Here is a 20,506-nt window from a genome sequence, read left to right as displayed (position 1 = left end):
CTTGGGCCTCGTCCACACGGAGACGCATTTAGCTGTATACGCATACATTTTGTATCGTATAGGCGTTTCGTCTAGACGGATCCGACGTTCTGAGAGAGTGAAACCGATATTTTTTGAAATCGGGTCCCAGAGTGGATAAATCTGAAAACGCCGCTCTTGTGTTTTCATGTGGACAGCGAATCCGTATATTTTCTGAAACGATGACGTCATCAGCCCACGTCTCGCCCCTAGTCAGACACCGCTATGTCACGTAATAGCAACAAAAACACGAACAAACACTGAACGATTGTCTTTTTATTAACTAACATTAACACAGATTAATAAATGTATTGTTCCATGTTCGTTTGTATACCGTGCGCAAGGTTTATGCGCATAGTCCAAGTCTTCTTGTCCGTTTTTAGTGTATCTCTGTGGCAGAATTACAGTGCCACATGCTGGTCTGGCATGTATACTACATCGTTTTGTGTCGGTTTCGTGGTTTCGTGTGGACGCAGATATTTCTTGAGACGAGGGGGAAAAAAAGATCGGATAAGGAAAACTCTGGTTTCGTGTGGACGTAGCCTTAGTTTAGTACTCACATGCTGTGTGACAGCCGCTTTCTGTCCGTGTGCTTCAGATGTGTGCTCTCAGAAAACCGTATATCAGAAGTTTAAACTCATATGGGTTAAAACGCATGATTTCAGCATGATAAACATGATAATCAGAACCAAAACAGATGTTTTTAGCAGGTACCAGCTGTAATGGCGCAGCTCTATTCTGGAAAAAGGGGCTGGGAGCAGCAGCTCATTTGCATTTAAAGAGACAGGCCCGAAAAACAGAATGTTTCTGCTTCCACTCAAAATAGGCATTTTCAAAATGATATAATTAATGATCTGTGAGTATTTTGAGCAGAAACTTCACAGACACATTCTGGGGACACCAGAGACGTATATTACATATTGTAAAAAGGGGCATAATATGTCTCCTTTAAATAAAATCAAGCCATTCTCAGAAAAAACAAGTGATTCCTGACCACATTTACTCTTTGTTCCATTGTTCTGGCTGTACACAGATCTGATCCTCCACACGCATGCTCAAATGGTCTTAACTTCTAACTTTTCAGAGTCTGACAACTTCAGGAATTGCATTTTAAAAAGCAGCAAGAACAATCAAATGGAAAATAGCTCCCCGTCTATTTTCGATGTAATGAAATGTCACACTTCTCAGAAGCAAATTATAGAGAAGAAAATCTTTACGACACAGAACATGCACATTAATTTAACACACGCTGATACATAGCTATTCTACTGCAATTTGCACACTAAAGAGTTCTGAAAGAAGCATTATCATGAACTTACGTGCTCTTATGCCTATAGATGCCTACAGAGCTGTATCTGGGGTAAAAGTCATCAATTAGATTAGCACTACTGACATCTATTTCTGTTGTTTCCTCAATGCGTTTACTTTCATTTGGGTTCATCAAAAACCTCATGCATTAAATTAAAATAAATTGCTCCAGCTCATAAAGACATCAAGCCCTCAGGGAAAGTCTAGTGGACAAGACGCAAATGAGCTTTCTGATTTTTCAAACTTAGACTGCATTAGACTTCATTTAGTATAATAATGAATTTAGGATTTGTGTCCACATTACAAATGTGTCTCTTTTGGGTTTCCATTACCAGATCAGATACCTCAAAGTGTAATGATGAGGTTACTGCCTAGTAGTTCAACATTGTTATTGTAAATGTAAATGGCTGTAGATAAATGTATTATCTACATAGCAGTACACTCGTTTATTGGTGTTTAATGACATCTCTTGGATATTGTTAAGGTATTGGTATTTATCATTAGACAAATTAAGGGGTGGTCAAACAAGATTTTGTTTATTCACTTCACTTTGTATGCATACAAACTTCCGAAACTGGGTAAACAAGCATGTATAATCTTCTTTGATTTATGCATGCTAAAACTACAAAACTAATCAGTAAATTAAAAATGAAACACCCAAAACTGTATATGGCATCATAATGAAGACAAACTATATGTTTATATGTGAAATTCTGGAGGGGACGTCGGATGGCGTCGCGTGGTGATGTAATGACGTGTGCCATTAATCGATCTATGTACTAAAACATGTAAAACGGGAACGTGAAAGGAATATTCTAAAAGCAACTAATGTAAACACCTTAATCGTAATATTGTCCTATTCAGAATAAGGTAAATAATTAGATTACTGATGTCCATGTAAACGTAGTCTATGAGTTGCAGATTTGTGAAATACAGTTTGATGCTCTTGGCTGATAATCAAACATAGAGGGAACTCATTTTGGCAGTTTAAAGGATTTTTTTAAAATTAAAATAATTTAAGCTTCATGAAAAACCTGGAATATGTGGCATATTTTAATATTTTACATTTAATGTCATTTATTATTCAGTATTATTCAACCCTGGAGGGTAATGTCATATCGTTTTACCCTTATTCGTTGTGAGGTCCAAAATATTTTTGCTTTGGTAAAATCTAGCATGCTTCAACCTAACCATCCTGGGAAACTGCAACGGCTTCTCTTCACCCGCACCAAACCCATTTCTTAGAGGACATGTGGGTTAATGTTGATTTGATGTGTTTTCATCCAGAGCATGGGGACAGCAGTATTAGCCAGTCCATTAGTATGCTAATAAACAGATGTGTGTTAGAGGTGCTGGTTAATAACGTTCCCCAGTGTGTTTTAAAGACAATTTCATCACCAGCGATTACATGATTGCTCCCCGTGATTGAAATTATATGTAATTACATGAATATCACTTAGCTAGATTCCTTCTCTTGTGTTCTTTGAAGGGAACCATCACCTTAATGTGTAAAATCTAAGAAAAAAAAGATAATTCACCATCATGCAATTTTGACCCCAATTGTTTTATTTCCAAGTTGCACTTTTCTTTGTTGAAGATGGATGGTGAAATACTGTGAAGCTCCAAAAAGCACCATTATAGTGCATATGACTCATTCACCATATTCCTTCTTAGCCCAATGAATAGCTTAGTGTGAGACTAAAACTGAAGCCATATTGCAAGATTTACGTATGTTAATATTAATTTTAAAATGACTCCTTTATATATGTTTTTATGTTGTTTTTGTATGTTCGACATCATCTTAGGTAATGTTTTTAGATGGTCACACATGACAAAGTAAGTTTGACTGTGTATATGACCGGGGGGCTTCAAACAACTTTTAATACAGCACACATCATATGTATCACTTTTATGACCCATTTATGCTGCTTTTTTGCCCTTTTTGGCAGTATGCATTACCATCCATTTTTTTTATGTAATAGCTCAGAGAGATGACTAACATCTTTTTGTTTTTCACAGAAGAAAATACAGGGTTGGAACTACACTCTCAGGTACAAAACTGTCACCGGGGTGGTACCCTAAGATACAATTTTAATAAATCTGCAAAAATGTCAACAATTCTGTGTTTTTCTGTCAATATGGGGTGCTGTGTGTACATTAATGAGGAAAAAAAAATAACTTAAATGATTTTAGCAAATGGCTGCAATATAACAAAGAGTGAAAAATTTAAGGGGGTCTGAATACTTTCCGTACCCACTGTATGTGTTACCCCTAAATGGTATATATTAGTACCTTTTGAAAGGAGGCCACCCTAGTGACAGTTTTGTATCTTTTTCCCTGAGAGTATAGAGATTAGAATGTAGGGTCATTTTGTAAGCTCAAATCTTTCATCATCTTACATGTGTTGTTTAGGCTCGGTGTCAAGTTAAAACAGTTATTTACAAAAAAAAAGAAGAAAAAAAAAGAAAATGGTGAAAAAATGTAAAAAAAAAAAATTAAAATAAAAAGTCTTCATTTGAGTTTCACTCAGTCCATCTGCCTTTGAAAAAAAACACATTTTGTATGTACGGTGAAAAATTTAAGGGGGTCTGAATACTTTCCGTACCCACTGTATGTGTTACCCCTAAATGGTATATATTAGTACCTTTTGAAAGGAGGCCACCCTAGTGACAGTTTTGTATCTTTTTCCCTGAGAGTATAGAGATTAGAATGTAGGGTCATTTTGTAAGCTCAAATCTTTCATCATCTTACATGTGTTGTTTAGGCTCGGTGTCAAGTTAAAACAGTTATTTACAAAAAAAAAGAAGAAAAAAAAAGAAAATGGTGAAAAAATGTAAAAAAAAAACTAAAATAAAAAGTCTTCATTTGAGTTTCACTCAGTCCATCTGCCTTTGAAAAAAAACACATTTTGTATGTACACCCTGTAGTCAGTCCCACCAGGATTTCACTGGACTTTTTCCTGATTGTTTTGCAGTGAAAACCCACCAATAATCATGATGTACCTATAGGTAATAAGTAATATTGGGCTAGTTACTCAAATGTAATTTATTACTCATTAATAAAAGTAATATTAATATGTTTCTTATTACTTTCTGGTAACATTAATTAATTATAATACTAGTTACATTACTTTGAATTGCACGCCCCACAGAAGTTATAATTGCATATATTCCCACTAAAATTCTTCTAAAATGTTAATAACACTATTTCTGCCTCATCATTTCACCAGAATCCACACTGGATCGCAGTCAGAGGTTATTACAAACGCTCAATGGTGATTTGATAGTGATGTTTAAGTAAAAGTGTTGTATTATTCTCATTAATTGTGTAGCTTGAAGCTAATTGTAGCTATAATTTATGTTACCCATATAGCCTACGATTATATTTCATGATGTATTTTATAAAAAGTAATCACATAAGTTCACAAGAAAAGTTTGGTTTTCTAAAAAGATTTTTAATTATAGTAATACAGTTTATATCAAGATCAGATGGATGTTGGTTGGCAAGCCATGTCATGCCAGAGTAAAGTAATGCCACAACTTGCACATCTTCTTCCATATTCCGAGTCGCCTGCTGCACTCCAAGTCATGAAAATTATGAAAATAAATCTAGGAATTGTTGGATTGTTGGACTTCAAAGTAGGGGCCGAGGCATCAAAATTAACTGAGTACCGAGCTGTTTTATGGATGGTAACTGTAATATTATTACTGAAATCATACTAGTAATTAGTTACACTACTAGTTACTGCAACTAGTTACTGACCAACACTAGTAATTAGTGACTGTGAGAGTACAATTATTTGCCTGTAAATAATTACTGAAATTGTGATCCGGGTCCCCGATGCACTAATGGAATTTACTGCAAACAGCGGCAGAATAGTCTGTTATATACCTTATATAGCTTTCCCCTCTCACAGGTTATTGTTTTTTGCAGAAAAATTACAGAAATGGAACAAAAAAGCAAACCGTCTTAAAGGCAGTTTGCTTGATTTTAAATTTTTTTTTAATTTTTTGGGGGGGTTCTGCTATTGCAGAATTGCGAAATCCAGGAGGGATTCTGGGGTGAACATCACTTAAATAGTATTGACACAAATTGCTTATGATTTGGACTGCAAAGTATCATCAAAATGGACGCTGTAAGCATAACAAATTAAGAATGAGATGCTTTTTTTGTCATCATTGATTACTGTCACTTCGGAGTACTCAAGTGTTTGTGCACATTCCTAGTTGGAACAGCGTGAGGTCAAAAAAATGACAATTTCAACTGTCTGCTTTTAACTCTATCTTTTTATTATTTCATCCTGTTGTTCTCTCTCTGTCTCCTTCTCTGGCCCCTCAGACATTCATTCTTGTAGTGGGTAATTTACCTCCCTCTGGAGGCTCTTCAATTGCTTCTGTCTCCTTATTATAAGAAATCTCTGTAATGCACATCACACGGTTCCTGCTGCTTTATTGATTTATTAGCAGATATTAATGTTTTTGTGCTCTTGTTTCTCTTCTATTCATCAGTTTCATCCCCTCTCTTCCCCTCTTATGCTTTCTGCTCATTTTCTCATATGTTCTGCCTTTTCTTCCTCTTCTCTCTCCTCTCCTCCAGCTGAACATGAACTCTGCCCCCACCTTCATGCATTTCCCAGCCAAAGGGAAGCCGAAGAGAGCAGACACCTTTGACCTTCAGCGGATTGGCTTTGCCTCTGAGCAACTGGCCAAGTGGATCGCAGATCGTACTGATGTGCAGGTACGTCTAAAGTTATGCAACACAATATATCAAATTAAAAATAATTTTATGTATTTCATATCACTCTAGGTGCATTTCAATGCTTAGCAAATAAAAGTGTAAACACATCACTATCATAATAAATGTGACTGAACGTGTTTTGAAATGTAAAAGCACTGCTGTTAAAAGCTGGCTGGAACATTTCACAGACACATTTATTTGCAATCTGTCTCAAACACATTTATTTTAGATTTATAATTGTATATTTTGCCTGATGCCTGAAAAGCATTTTTTTAAGAAAATTATTTTAATTTATTTTACTGCTCAGTTTGAGAAGCAGATTTTAGGAGCAACATAGCAGATGCCAAAATAGGAAGAAATAAATCTCAGTACACTTTTTGACATTCATGAGTAACATCTTCCCCTCTCTTGAAAATGCAACCTCTTTATGACATCTCAAAACACTGATATATATATATATATATATATATAATTATTTAAGTGCTTGTATAATTGATGCCAAAAGCTTGAAAGTATAATTATGTAAAAACTAAATTTGATGTGGTTTGAGGACAAATATAAACACTCTTTTGATTGAAGGATTTTTCTGTGCTTTCAACAATTACAGTATTGGCTTCTGTAATCTTTGCTTTGTTTTGCTTGTCTAGAAGAGTGAACTCCTTCTTGCTTGCTTGGTAACAGAAGCTATATGTCAATGTATTTCTTAAAAAAAAAACAAATCAGTGAGAAAAAGTGGAAAGTGTGGGATTCACAAAGCCTGCAAAGTAGAACCGAGCAGTGCCTTCATGCAAAAGCAGACCCAGATATGGGGTCTCCAGGAAATGGAGACAGATAACATCTGATTTCCCCATCATGTTAACATAGATTTTCCCTCCAGAGAAGCTCTCACTGAAAAATATCACCGGCACCTTAATGCGTTTACAGACGACTGCCTTGGAGCACTAGCACTAATTCAGTTGCCTTATTAAGACTCTACCCCGGTTTCAGCTTTAATACTTTTGAATAAGTCACTTAAGGTATATATCACCTTTAGGGAAGGGCTGAGTTATGTTGGAGTCGATAAAAAGGTACTTTTTTTTTTTTAGATTTTCCACCGATGGAGCACTCTGATTATGAAGCGCTGTGCAGATTACAGCGCAGGTCATATGTCAGTTACGCTCTTCCCTCCATGCAGTTGGACTCGTTATCTTTGATTCATCTCCATTTCACATTTCTGTAAAGGCATGGAAACCCTTTGCTTTGTGAATTGTTCTTTTATCCTGGCTAAAGGAAAAACCTTTAATGATCTTAAAAATATATATATAATTTCTTATTTCTTTGTCATTTATTTTAAAAAGTAGGAAAAGGTAAAGTGAATGAAAGTATAATGAATGCATCAATTTATTTTTAAATATTTGATTTGATTTGATTTTTATATTTTTTTATTTTATTTAAGTAGAGAATTCAAGTATTATGAATGTGTTAATTGTTTTTGTTTTTTATCCTTTTATTTTAATATGTTTTAATGTTTGTTATTTATTTTTTAAGAAGAGAGAATGCAGTTATAGTTTGTATTATTTTTCATTTGATTTGTTTTCATTTAAAAAAATAGAGTGAATACAAGTATAACAGGAATCAAAATGATTTTATTTTTTTATTTAATTTAATGTTTTATTTTATTTTTAAAAAGTAAAGAGAAAGCAAATGTGTATATAAAGAATTGATTTGATTTACTTTTATTTTATTTATTTTTTTTTATTTTTATTTTTTTTAACCTACCATACCATTACCATACCATTAGCCCAATTAGCTATTAGTCTTTGTCGACCAGTCTATGCGCATTGGAGCAGTGCTCATTCACCCCCTGGAGTAGACAGAATTATAGATGAAGTCAGCCATTTTTATCCTAGATTAATCTGATCTGATTTGGAGACAGCAGCAGAGGCTGTAGTACACGTTTTGAAGGGAAACATTAAGGCCTTGGACGACAGGCACTAAACGCGTTTACAACCCTCTGGGTCTCGCATCACACCACTCATAAATAGAGAATCATGGTTGTCCAATGCGTCATAGACTTAGTAGCCCTCTGGGTCTACTTTTGTCCTAAGGCGAAGAAAAGACAGTAAAAGGGAAGGGAGGGACCGGCAGCCTTTTTCCAGAATGAATGCGTTCACTAGACAATGGCAGTGTCTGAAACCTAAGGAAATTGCCTCACTGCCCAGACAGTCAGTGACTTCCCCTGCAGTGGTTTTGAGTGAAGTTTTCCTCCTCAGAAAAGGATTCATTAAAAGTCAGATGTTCAAGCTATAACACATCTTTCAATGTAGGAAAAAAATCAAGTGGTTGAAAGCAATTTAAAAATTGACATTTATAAATTAAAGGCATAATTTTTCATGTTTCAGACAATGCCTAGTGACATGTTCTTGACTTGAGCTGTAGCGTTATGGTGAAGGTTGGCCTTGAGATTGCAGTGATTTAACAATTGAATGTTTACTAAATCGTTTTGATAGTGGAGTGAGGTTCATTGATTTTTCTTCATTATTTTCTTGTCAGTCTTGAAAATACATAACTGGTTGCAATTGTCAGAATACTGTCACCTTCTTTTCATGTCTAAAAACCTATTTGTACAGATGGTACATATACCAGTTTCTGAGAAATTATGTATTTATTCATGTCTTAAAACCTATTTTTACATACGTCCATTTACCAATATCTGACAAATGATTCATTCATTCGTTTGTTTGTTCGTTCTTTCGTTCATTCCTGTTTGATGTTTGAAGTATTAATAATAATACTTTTTTTATCATACTCGGACCATAAGTATCAATTTTACTTTTGTTGTCAATTTTTTTTAAACACTATTAGAATTGCTGAAATGATAATGTAATTATGTCAGAACAAATTAATAACATTTTAGTGTTTATTTTTAGGTCACTTGTCAGACTTAAGCTACTGTTATCTGTGATATTAACATGAGTTTTACATGCTAACTTTGTGCAAAAATGCCAGATTTTGTTGCTTCCACTTCATTGTTGCATTCATTGTTCACAGAGCACTGGCACTGATCAAGTCATTGTTTCTTAAATATAAGGTGTCAGTCAAAAGTTAAATACTTGTTGTTATTTTTTTTCTCTTTTTCTAGATTCGGGTCTTCCGGCCACCCAATTATTCGGGTACAATCGCTCTGGCTCTGCTGGTGTCTCTGGTCGGTGGGCTCCTCTATCTGCGCAGAAACAACTTGGAGTTCATCTACAACAAGACTGGCTGGGCCATGGCCGCACTGGTGCCTAATGTTCATTATTTAGCCCTAATTCAAATGAAACTGCTGGAGCCATGCTTTGAGTTGAAAACTGGCCAGATCAAACAACAATGTATATCTTGGCAGTGGTACAACGGTCAGCTCTCTCTGGCCCTAGAACCATTCAACAACTTCTACACGTTTGCTATTGCTTTATAAGGTCCTTTAATAAAATAAAACCAGCTGACCATGGAGTAAACCTAGATTAAAATTATTTATAGAGTTTTTAAGCCATAAAAGAGGCACATTTATTGAATCTAAACCCAAGTTGATGCAATAAAAACAGAAGACAACAGCTCAAGGGGACAAAACAAGCTAAAGGCATAGAGTCAGTGTGCTTCTTAGCACCTGAGGTCAAAATTACGTGCTGTGTCTTGCATAAAAGTTTGATTTAAAGTGTTGTGCTGTCTGTAAATTGTAGAACTTGGGCTTTCAATATTTATTCCCCAAAGTCTGAAAAAGTTTGTTATCCACCATATTGATTATAAGGGCAAGGTTTCTCTTTTTTCCAGGCTATAAGAATGTAATCAATCTTTATCACTCACTCTGTCTGTTTGTCATTCTCATCGTATCACCATATCACTCGGCTAATGTACTCACAATCTTTCTCTCCCTTTTTTTTTCCACAGTGCGTGGTGTTTGCCATGACTTCAGGTCAGATGTGGAATCATATTCGTGGTCCTCCATATGCCCACAAGAACCCTCAAAATGGTCAGGTGGTAAGTGCTGCCCACCTTCTTGTCTCAAAGCTCCATATGTGCCGCACCACTCATCTCAACCTTTCTTGACTTGGCTGAATTTGTTTGTGTCTGTTCATTAAATGGCTATCCATCATATATAGTTTTGCCAACCGAAAACAATCTTGAATTCTACATGGTATATGTAATTCTTAAGCAATGAATCCTGTGGAATATTAATTCCTACACAGGGTACAGCCTACATTCATAAATAAAAAAAATACTGCACTTGGTGTAAATAGAACTGGAATCCAAATAGTAGTATGGAGCTAGACAGAACTATGAAAAATGTGAGTTGGATGTCAGAGAATTGACCTGCAGTGTAGAGCACATACATTGGTATTTTTGCGCAGACGACCCAAATTTGAATCCGGCTTGACATTTTCCGATCTAATCATCCTTTCCTTCAGTCTACTCCCCATCCCTTCGTTCCTCCAATCTCACTGTTTCTAGGAATATAAGGCAAAAAATAAATAAATCTACTATACTTCTAAAAATCTATATAATATTCTATTTATACTAAAAATACTAATTTCATATTTATACATGTATTTATATACACTACAGTTCAATGTTTTGTCAGCATTATTTGATGAATAGAAAGTTCAAAAGAACATAATTTAATTTATTGGAAATTGAAATATTTAGTATACATATACAGTATATATGTATATGCGACCCTGGACCACAAAACCAGTCATAAAGGTAAATTTTTCCAAATTGAAATGTATACATCATCAGAAAGCTGAATAAATAAGCTTTCCATTGATGTAGGTTTGTTAGGATAGGACAATATTTGGCCGAGATACAACTATTATCTGGAATCTGAGGGTGCAAAAAAATCGAAATATTGAGAAAATTGCCTTTAAAGTTGTCCAAATGAAGTTCTTAGCAATGCATATTACTAATCAAAAATTAAGTTTTAATATATTTACAGCAGGAATTGTTCAAAATATCTTCATGGAACATGATCTTTACTTAATATCCTAATGATTTTTGGTATAAAAGAAAAATCTATAATTTTGACCCATACAATGTATTTTTGGCTATTGCTACAAAAATACCCCAGTGACTTAAGACTGGTTTTGTGGTCCAGGGTCACATATCTTTACTGTCATTTCAGCATTAAGTGGTATGTCCTGAGGTTACCAAGGCAGTTTAATATCCTAACTTAGTGTCATTAAAGTATATGATTGTTTAAAAAATGGTACGCTCATGGCAGAAGTTATCAAACTTTGTTAATGTGGCCAAGGCTTGTTGTTAATACGTACAGCCCTGCAATATATTTACACAACAATCCGCAGCAGCTGCACTCACCTGCTGTTCTGCATCCCCTTCTTATTGGCTTCTAAGTGATCCCTCCAGTCAATAACACAATAAATCTGAAATGATTAAGGCCTTTTAATTATTAAAACATAAATAAGGAGATCAGCTTCTTTCAGTGCATAATCCTTCCCAGTATTGCTTCATCACCGTCCTTCATTAAGCTCAACACTGGAAGTTGAAGCTGCGTTTCTTCCTCTAATAGCCCTCTGAGGCAGAGGTGAAATGAAAATGCTGATGACATGGGGAAATTAAAGTCAGTGAGGTAAGGTTGTAACATCTAACCTGTGCTATACAAAAGAAACCATTAGTGCTATTGTAAAATTATACCCTCACTGACTCGAGACCTTCATTCAAATTTCCTTCCAAAGCCTAGTCTAAATTGACAATTAAAACTTCTCAGTTTACATTACAAGCAGAGCAAAAATGTGTAGGTCTTCCAGAGTAATGCCATATTAGGTAGTTTTACAGATTTTCAAATCGTGTCTTTTATTGAAAACGTCCTTGAAATTTAGTAAATATATCATCATGTCAGAGTCAGGCGTTTTAGTCTACTTTACTCAAACTCAAAAGACATTAAATAGACTGTAATGCATAGGATGGCAAAAATGTGTGTCAAATTGTTAAAGTAATCACCTGTGATATGTTTTAGTGAACTAGCTCAATATTAGAGTGAACTTGGATTATCTGAATCAACCGTACTCATTCTAGATTTCACAGGTAGTGCATTGGTAAAATTTGTTTTCATTATAATTCCTTTCATTTATATAGCGCTTTTCTGGGCACTCAAAGCGCTTTACGTAGAAGTGGGGGGGGGATCTCCTCAACCACCACCAGTGTGCATCCACCTGGATGATGCAACGGCAGCCATATTGCGCCAGAACGCCCACCACACACCAGCTTATTGGTGGAGAGGAGACAGAGTGATGAAACCAATCAGCAAATATGGCGATGGTTAGGAGGCCATGATGGTCAGAGGCCAATGGGTTCGAACCTAGCCAGGATGCCGGGGTTACACCCCTACTCTTTTTCGAAGAACATCCTGGGATTTTTAATGACCACAGAGAATCAGGACCTCGGTTTAACATCTCATCTGAAAGACGGTGCTTTTGGTCAGTATAGTGTCCCCGTCTCTACACTGGGGTGTTAGGACCCACACAGACCACAGGATGAGCACCAGCAGAGGCTGGCCTCACTAACACCTCTTCTAGCAGCAACCTAGTTTTCCCAGGAGGTCTCCCATCCAGGTACTGACCAGGCTCAACCCTGCTTAGCTTCAGTGGGCAACCAGTCTTGGGCTAAGTGTGAATGAATAATTTTTTAAGGTAATTCATGTTTTTATTCAGCAAGGATGAATTAAAATCATGAAACATGACAAAGACTTTTACTTTGCTACATTACTTTTGTATTTCAAATAAATGCGGTGTTCTTTAACTTTTTTTATTCATCAAAGAATCCTGATAAAAACATATCACCGTTTCCACACAAAAAATTAAGCAGCATAACTGTTTCCAACATTGTGTGCGTGTGTGCATGCGTGCGTGCGTGTGATGTTTATATGTGACCCTGGACCACAAAACCAGTCTTAAGTGTCAATTTTCGAAATTTAGATTTATACATAACCTGAAAGCTGAATAAATATGATTTCCATTGATGCATTGTTTGTTAGGATCGGGCAATATTTGGCCAAGATACAATTATTTGAAAATCTGGAATCTGAGGGTGCAAAAAAATCTAAATATTGAGAAAGTCGCCTTTAAAGTTGTCCAAATGAAGTGGTGGATGCATTGCATTCTTAGCAATGCATATTACTAATCAAAAAGGAAGTTTTTGTATATTTATGATAGGAAATTTACAAAATATCTTCATGGAACATGATCTTTACTTAATATCTTACTGATATTTGGCATAAAAGAAAAATGTATAATTTTGACCCATACAATGTATTTTTGGCAATTGCTACAAATATACACTAGCAACTTAAGACTGGTTCTGTGGTCCAGGGTCACATATTTGCTGTTTTAATAAAATGTTAACATTTTTAATATGAATACAGTATGTAAAATGTATGTGTATGTGTATATATATATATATATATATATATATATATATATATATACATACTCAAAATGCATCAATGCCCAGTATGACAGTTTAACATTTAGTGACTGTTCCTGTGATATAAGTGCCTACAGACCATCTGTTTAACTGCCATTTTTCAACATGATGTTTCTGGGCAACTACTGCAGTTTTAGCCTCCATCTGGACCTACAAGTCTTTTATGAACTGCACTTGAGGTCCTCGGGAGCTCACAGTTACAAAGTTAAGATAAAGTGCAGAACCAGCAGGTATGTTGCAGTAAAATGTGTAAAGAAACAGCTGCATGAAAGCCACATTCAGTGATTTGGTACACACTATAAGTAATAATGTATAGTCAGTCTGTTACGTCTCATAAAAATAAACCTCAGCAAAAAACATGATATATGAAACATTTTATTGTATTATGTCAGCAGAGGGCACAAATTTGAACAAAGGTTGGACAGTTTAGAGATCATTATCCAAACATGTTTGACCATAGAGTATCTTGTTTTGCCAATCAGAATCAATAATCCAAGTCTTGAAGGCTTGTTAGTTCATTTGATTTGGAGATATAAATACATTTATAATTTTATACTTAGTCCCAAAAATTAGATAAGCTTCCATAAATAGCTAGGAAAGATATCTCCCTAAATGCCTGACTTCTCGGAGTATAAAAAAACTATAAACTATAAAAAAAACTATAAAAAAAAAAGACAGGGATCAAAAAGGCAGAAAACAAATGAGCAGAAAAGTATCTTTGAATGACAATTAAGCCAGAGATCAGAGGCAAATGTACTATGAATTGTTAAAAAAATGTGTCTCGTTTGTTGTACAGGATTGGATGGTAAATGATGGTTCATTTATTTGGAGGCTGTGTATTCTGTTATTGTTTTATGACTCTGGTTCTGAATTCTCTTACTCTGAGAATGTGGCCTGAAGACAGCCTTTATGAAATATTCAGGCCTGAACATTGATCCAGAGACATAAAGACACTGCTAACAATGCTATGAATCCCAGACTGCAGGCAATGAACATCTATAGCTCACAGCAGGAGGATTTCTGAATCTGTCGTCCTCTAATCCTCACGCTGGACCTGAAGGGAACATTTCTATTAGTTTGAGAGTACAGTGTCAACTCGTTCGTAATGCACCAAAAAAAATCAGAAAGTTTAGCAGGCTATGAGCGAGCTCTCACAGAATGCAGAAGCACTCTCTGGATGTATGATGTGTATTAATACACTAGTGGTCAAAAGTAAAAAAAAAAAAAGCATAGTAGCATTTGTTTGATAAAAAATACAGCGAAATGTGTAATTTTGTGCATTTGTGCACAATTTAAAAGAACATTTTATATAGGTTTATATATATATATATATATATATATATATATATATTAGAAAAGCTGAATATTCAACAGCCATAACTCTTCAAAAGCTGAATATTCAACAGCCAAAGTCTTCAGTGTCACATGATCCTTCAGAAAGAAAAAAAAAACTTTTATTCAGCAAGGATGGATTCAATTGATCAAAAGTGACAGTAAAGACATTTATAATGTTACAAAAGCTAACCTAATTCATTAAAAAAATCCTGTATTGCTCTTTCCACAAAAATATAAGCAGAAAAACATTGATAATAATACAAACCATTATCAACAATTGATCAGCATTAGTAATTGACAATAATTGAGCACCAAATCAGCGTATTTGAATGATTTCTAAAATGCTTGTAATTGTTGTGACTGCTCAGGGTCATGGGAGTTCAGTGGCCTATGTCAAAAGGAATTTATTAAGGAATTAATATTTATACGATATTACTCGTATTGTGTGTAGCCTACTATTTTATGCGACATGGCCAAAGCATACATGCAATTAGTTGTTATCACTGAGAAAAATATTATTCTTTGCTAAAAGGCCTCAGCCATACACAAAACTATAGCATGTTGCTGAGATAGATTTTTGGTCATCATTTATGGCTGTGCATTGAAGTGTGAAATTAAAAAAAAGTGGAAAGAGGTTGTGCGAGAGACAGTGGTTGGGGGGGGACCATTACCCTGATTTTCTAAACTAAACGCTACATTTGCATGAAATTATATTTCTCTTGTCAGAGTCTGAAAGTGCCATTTCCACATTTTCTCCAGCTTCATCCTGCAGCCCAGAGCAAACCCCATTTAGAGAGTAGAAGGTTGTTTTGATAATGAAAGCATCTGACTGCTTACTGACGAAATGGTGAGGCAATGTGAGGTGAAGCAACGCATCTACTTGTGGCTTCACACCTTAGGACAGATCACATGTGCACGCACACAAACACCTTGCTGTGTTGACACTCAGGACGAACATGCTCTAGGCCAAAAGAGCTGAACAATTCTCAACATTTTCCTGGCTTTTGCTATTAAAGGCATTTATTTCTTATACTTTTACGACTGCATGGACATTTTAATAGTTATTAAAAAGTCTAGGTAAAAGAAAGGCTTTAAATGTCATCGAAAAACTGATAGCCCTCGGAACTAATGTGTATTTGATCAAAACAAAAACAGGTCTGGCAGCTTATTGCTCCAAAGTAGCTGCATTATTCCCATTTAAATGATTCACAGTGATAATTAAGTGAGTCATTAGTGACTTTTCACTTTAAATACATTGTTTCTCCATTGTAAATGAGAAAGTCACTCTGCACTGCTCACAAACACAGGTTTGGAATGTTAACAGACAGGTTGAGTGATATAAACTGCTTGACCAATCAAATTACTGGACTGGGAAAAAGCTAATGCTCTTTTGTTTGGCCTGAACTCTTCTTTTTGTGCTATTAATTAACTTAAAAAGTTTGTCCTCAAACTTTCTCTGAGGACTTGATCACGTACAGTGGGGCAAATAAGTATTTGATACACTGCTGATTTTTCAAGTTTTCCCACTTACAAAGAATGTAGAGATCTGTAATTTTCATCGTAGGTACACCTCAACTGTGAGAGACAGAATCAAAAAAAAAATCCAGAAAATCACATTGTATGATTTTTAAATAATTAATTTCCATTTTATTGCATGAAATAAGTATTTGATCACCTACCAACCAGCAAGAATTCTAGCTCTCACAGACCTGTTAGTTTGTCTTTAAGAAGCCCTCCTATCCTCCACTCATTACCTGTATTAATTGCACCTGTTTGAACTTGTTACCTGTATAAAAGACACCGGTCCACACACTCAATCAATCAGACTCCAACCTCTCCACTATGGGCAAGACCAAAGAGCTGTCTAAGGACACCAGGGACAAAATTGTAGACCTGCACAAGGCTGGGATGGGCTACAGGAAAATAGGCAAACAGCTTGGTGAGAAGGCAACAATTGTTGGCGCAATTATTAGAAAATGGAAGAAATTCAAGATGACTGTCAATCTCCCTCGGACTGGGGCTCCATGCAAGATCTCGCCTCGTGGAGTATCAATGATCCTGAGAAAGGTGAGGGATCAGCCTAGAACTACACGGGAGGACCTGGTCAATGACCTGAAGAGAGCTGGGACCACAGTCTCAACGGTTACCATTAGTAACACACTACACCGTCATGGATTAAAATCCTGCAGCGTGGGCAAGGTCCCCCTGCTCAAGCCAGCACATGTCCAGGCCCGTCTGAAGTTTGCCAAAGACCATCTGGATGATCCAGAGGAGGCATGGGAGAAGGTCATGTGGTCAGAGGAGACCAAAATAGAAGTTTTTGGTATAAACTCCACTCGACGTGTTTGGAGGAAGAAGAAGAATGAGTATAATCCCAAGAACACCATCCCAACCGTGAAGCATGGGGGTGGAAACATCATGCTTTGGGGGTGCTTTTCTGCAAAGGGGACAGGACGACTGCACCGTATTGATGGGAGGATGGATGGGGCCATGTATCGTGAGATTTTGGGCAACAACCTCTTTCCCTCAGTAAGAGCATTGAAGATGGGTCGTGGCTGGGTCTTCCAGCATGACAATGACCCCAAACACACAGCCAGGGCAACTAAGGAGCGGTTGAAGCATTTCAAGGTCCTGGAGTGGCCTAGCCAGTCTCCAGACCTGAACCCAATAGAAAATCTATGGAGGGAGATGAAACTCCATGTTGCCCAGCGACAGCCCCAAAACCTGAAAGATCTGGAGAACACCTGTATGGAGGAGTGGGCCAAAATCCCTGCTGCAGTGTCTGCAAACCTGGTCAAGAACTACAGGAAGCGTCTGACCTCTGTAATTGTAAACAAAGGTTTCTGTACCAAATATTAAGTTCTATTTTTCTATTGTATCAAATACTTATTTCATGCAATAAAATGGAAATTAATTATTAAAAAATCATACAATGTTATTTTCTGGATTTTTTTTTTTGATTCGGTCTCTCACAGTTGAGGTGTTCCTACGATGAAAATTACAGATCTCTCCATTCTTTGTAAGTGGGAAAACTTGAAAAATCAGCAGTGTATCAAATACTTATTTGCCCCACTGTATATTGGGTATCCTCTTTCAAAGTCACCTGAAGATGCCAGTTCCTCTGTCCACATTAGCATTGCTTCAGTTCACCATTTTCGTTTCATTTCCCACAATTCCTTAATTAACTCTTGCAGCCTCTCTGTATCTACCACCAGCAAGAGGTAAATCATCTGCCCTTCCCTTCCAGCATGTTGTCACTTTTATTACATCGCCACAAATATTTTGGCTTTTAGCATGGATGCAACTATGCTGGGGAGACTTTATTAACCGGATTGAACTGTGAACTGAAGCATTAAATAAATGTTGCACTTGAGGCAGAGATTTTTCAAGATCTCATCCTGACGACTGGTGTTTTTTTTCTTTCTCTGTAAAAGCTGATGCAGAGGGAGTGTAGCAATAAAAATGAATCTGTATAGCAAATGGGAGCTTTAATTACAGCTGAAACAAGAGACCTGCAGAGAAGAATAATAAAGGAAAATAACAAACAGGAGAAGGAAAGGCCGATTAACTGCGAATGAATCATGTTGATGCCAATCTTCCATTTTGCCAATAGGACCTTCTGTCTGAAGAAGTTTTTATGGTTAACTTTTCCCATTTTATTTGAGGCAGCTAATGAATGGTGCACGTAAATAAGCACAAAGTACTTGTAGTAAAGGTTATTTTTTTTATGTGTATTACCTATTTGGAAGGCATCAAGTTTCATTTTTTGTGTGTGTCTCATTGTTGATTCTCCATTGGTATCAGCTCAAGCTGTCAGTCAGATCCAGTCCAGAAGACTCCAGACTGTCTGCTACTGTGACCTCTCACAGCTGGTCATTTTCCAACAAAACCTTTTTTTTATTGACATTCATCTGTTTCCATGGTGTGTGGTGTGGTCTGTTTCTATCCAGAAACCAGAAGCATGGTGTGGACAATAGGTGGTCTATATATAGCTTTTATTTTGAGGCATTGTAGTGATTTGTAAAACATTAAGTCTAGGCTTGTGGTAGAGGTGCTACTGGATGAAAAATAGTAAGGAAGTATTTAAAGGAATGTTCTGAGTTCAATAATAATTAAGCACTTAAGTGTTCCATTGAGGTACATACAGTCAAAGTGAATGGGTCCATAAATGTGAGAGTACTCACTTATTCCAAAGTCATAAACATAAACCATATGGATATTAACATGATTTAAGTGTGAAAACTTGCTTACTAACCTTTTCTGTCTAAAGTTATCCAAATGATCCAATTTTACAACGTTATATGACAGTGTAAACCTAAAACCCCAAAATGATTTAGAATTACAAGAACAACTTGTAATTCAGCTCAAGTAATACTCAAGGTTTAATGTAAGAATATAAGTGATTTCATTAAATTATAAGCTTCACATTTCTCCTTTCAAAGTCATCTTTTTCTAAAGTCTTTTTTTTTCCAGGAACGAGATCCAGTCGTTTTTCTGTCAGTTTCATCTTAAATTGTATTGAGCCTAGATTATTTCTTTAAAGGTGCCATACAATGCATTGATACAATAGTTTAAATTGTTCTCTGATATCTACATAGAAGGTATGTGGCATAGTTAAGGGCAAAAAATCCTGAAACGGTTTTACATGTCAATTTACAACCCTAGGATTTGTCCCTAGAATGAAATGGTCTGTTTGTACCTTATTTGGAAGGGTCATGAATAATAATGTTGAGCTCTGCTCTGATTGGCTGTTTCACAGTGCGGCTCATTTCAGTAGCTCACACAGCAGGAAGGAATCACAGGGAAAATTTCAATGCTGTCTCTCGCAGTTCTATCGTTGGGTAATTATACTGTATATAAAATGCGGGCATCAGGGAACCGCTATTAATATGCGGGGCATTGAAACTGCTTTCGAATGCACGATGGCTTTTTACTTTCACTTTTGAGATTTGCGATCGCACGTGCTCTGTGTAAACTACAGCGGCAGTACTTAACACACATTTTACAAGATCAGATGCTTGTCAGTGGTGCTCAGGATCTGTAAATCATTTGCCATCATCCTCAATCATATCTCCTTACTCTGTATATGTGGTAAGTGAAATCGTATGTACTGTAATGTAACAGGCTACTGCTAGCAAGCAGCTAACCATGTCCCTTTAGTGGCTTGCGTTATTTTATTAGAACGCGCGATAATTGTTTTCCATGCCTTTCTGAATACTGACACCAACCTATCCCTGCACATCACATCCCCTGCACAGCCTGGAACATAACATTTATTTCCATGATCTGTCATTTTCACTATTATCCTCGCTTGTTTCTTCACAATACCTGCAGAACTTCTGATGATTCGGCTGTGCAGGTTTGGCTGGCAGCTGGCATAGAACATGGGCAGGTATATGCAAATGTTGGGGGCGTAACTATTAGTGATCCCGACTATAAGGTCACAGTCGGTGTTATGTTCTGATTCGCCTATTTTTCAGTGGTCTTTTGCATGCACAAGATTTACATAAGGAGGAGGAAACAATGGTGTTTGAGGCTCACGGTATGTCATTTCCATGTACAGAACTATTATTATTCAACTATGCCAAGGTAAATACAGTTTTCCATTCTATGGCACCTTTAAATCATTCTTTAGCTTACACTTTTTTCTTGT

At 36.3% G+C, this 20,506-nt stretch overlaps 1 protein-coding gene across 1 annotated transcript in view; it reads left to right on the top strand.

Moving 5' to 3' along the window:
* tusc3 (tumor suppressor candidate 3) overlaps positions 1 to 20,506 on the top strand; it is a 53,120-nt gene that overhangs the window by 6,333 nt on the left and 26,281 nt on the right. Inside the window, exons 3-5 of the mRNA XM_016247688.1 lie at positions 5,923 to 6,063; positions 9,185 to 9,325; positions 9,970 to 10,059. Coding sequence (XP_016103174.1) covers positions 5,923 to 6,063; positions 9,185 to 9,325; positions 9,970 to 10,059 — 372 coding nt within the window. The remainder of the gene's footprint in view (positions 1 to 5,922; positions 6,064 to 9,184; positions 9,326 to 9,969; positions 10,060 to 20,506) is intronic.

The sequence above is a fragment of the Sinocyclocheilus grahami genome, unplaced genomic scaffold (assembly GCF_001515645.1).
Source record: "Sinocyclocheilus grahami isolate Dianchi unplaced genomic scaffold, SAMN03320097.WGS_v1.1 scaffold848.1, whole genome shotgun sequence".
NCBI classification, from domain to species: Eukaryota; Metazoa; Chordata; class Actinopteri; order Cypriniformes; family Cyprinidae; genus Sinocyclocheilus; species Sinocyclocheilus grahami.
Note: the sequence above shows the minus strand (reverse complement) of the source record. Positions and strands in the feature narration are given on the sequence as shown.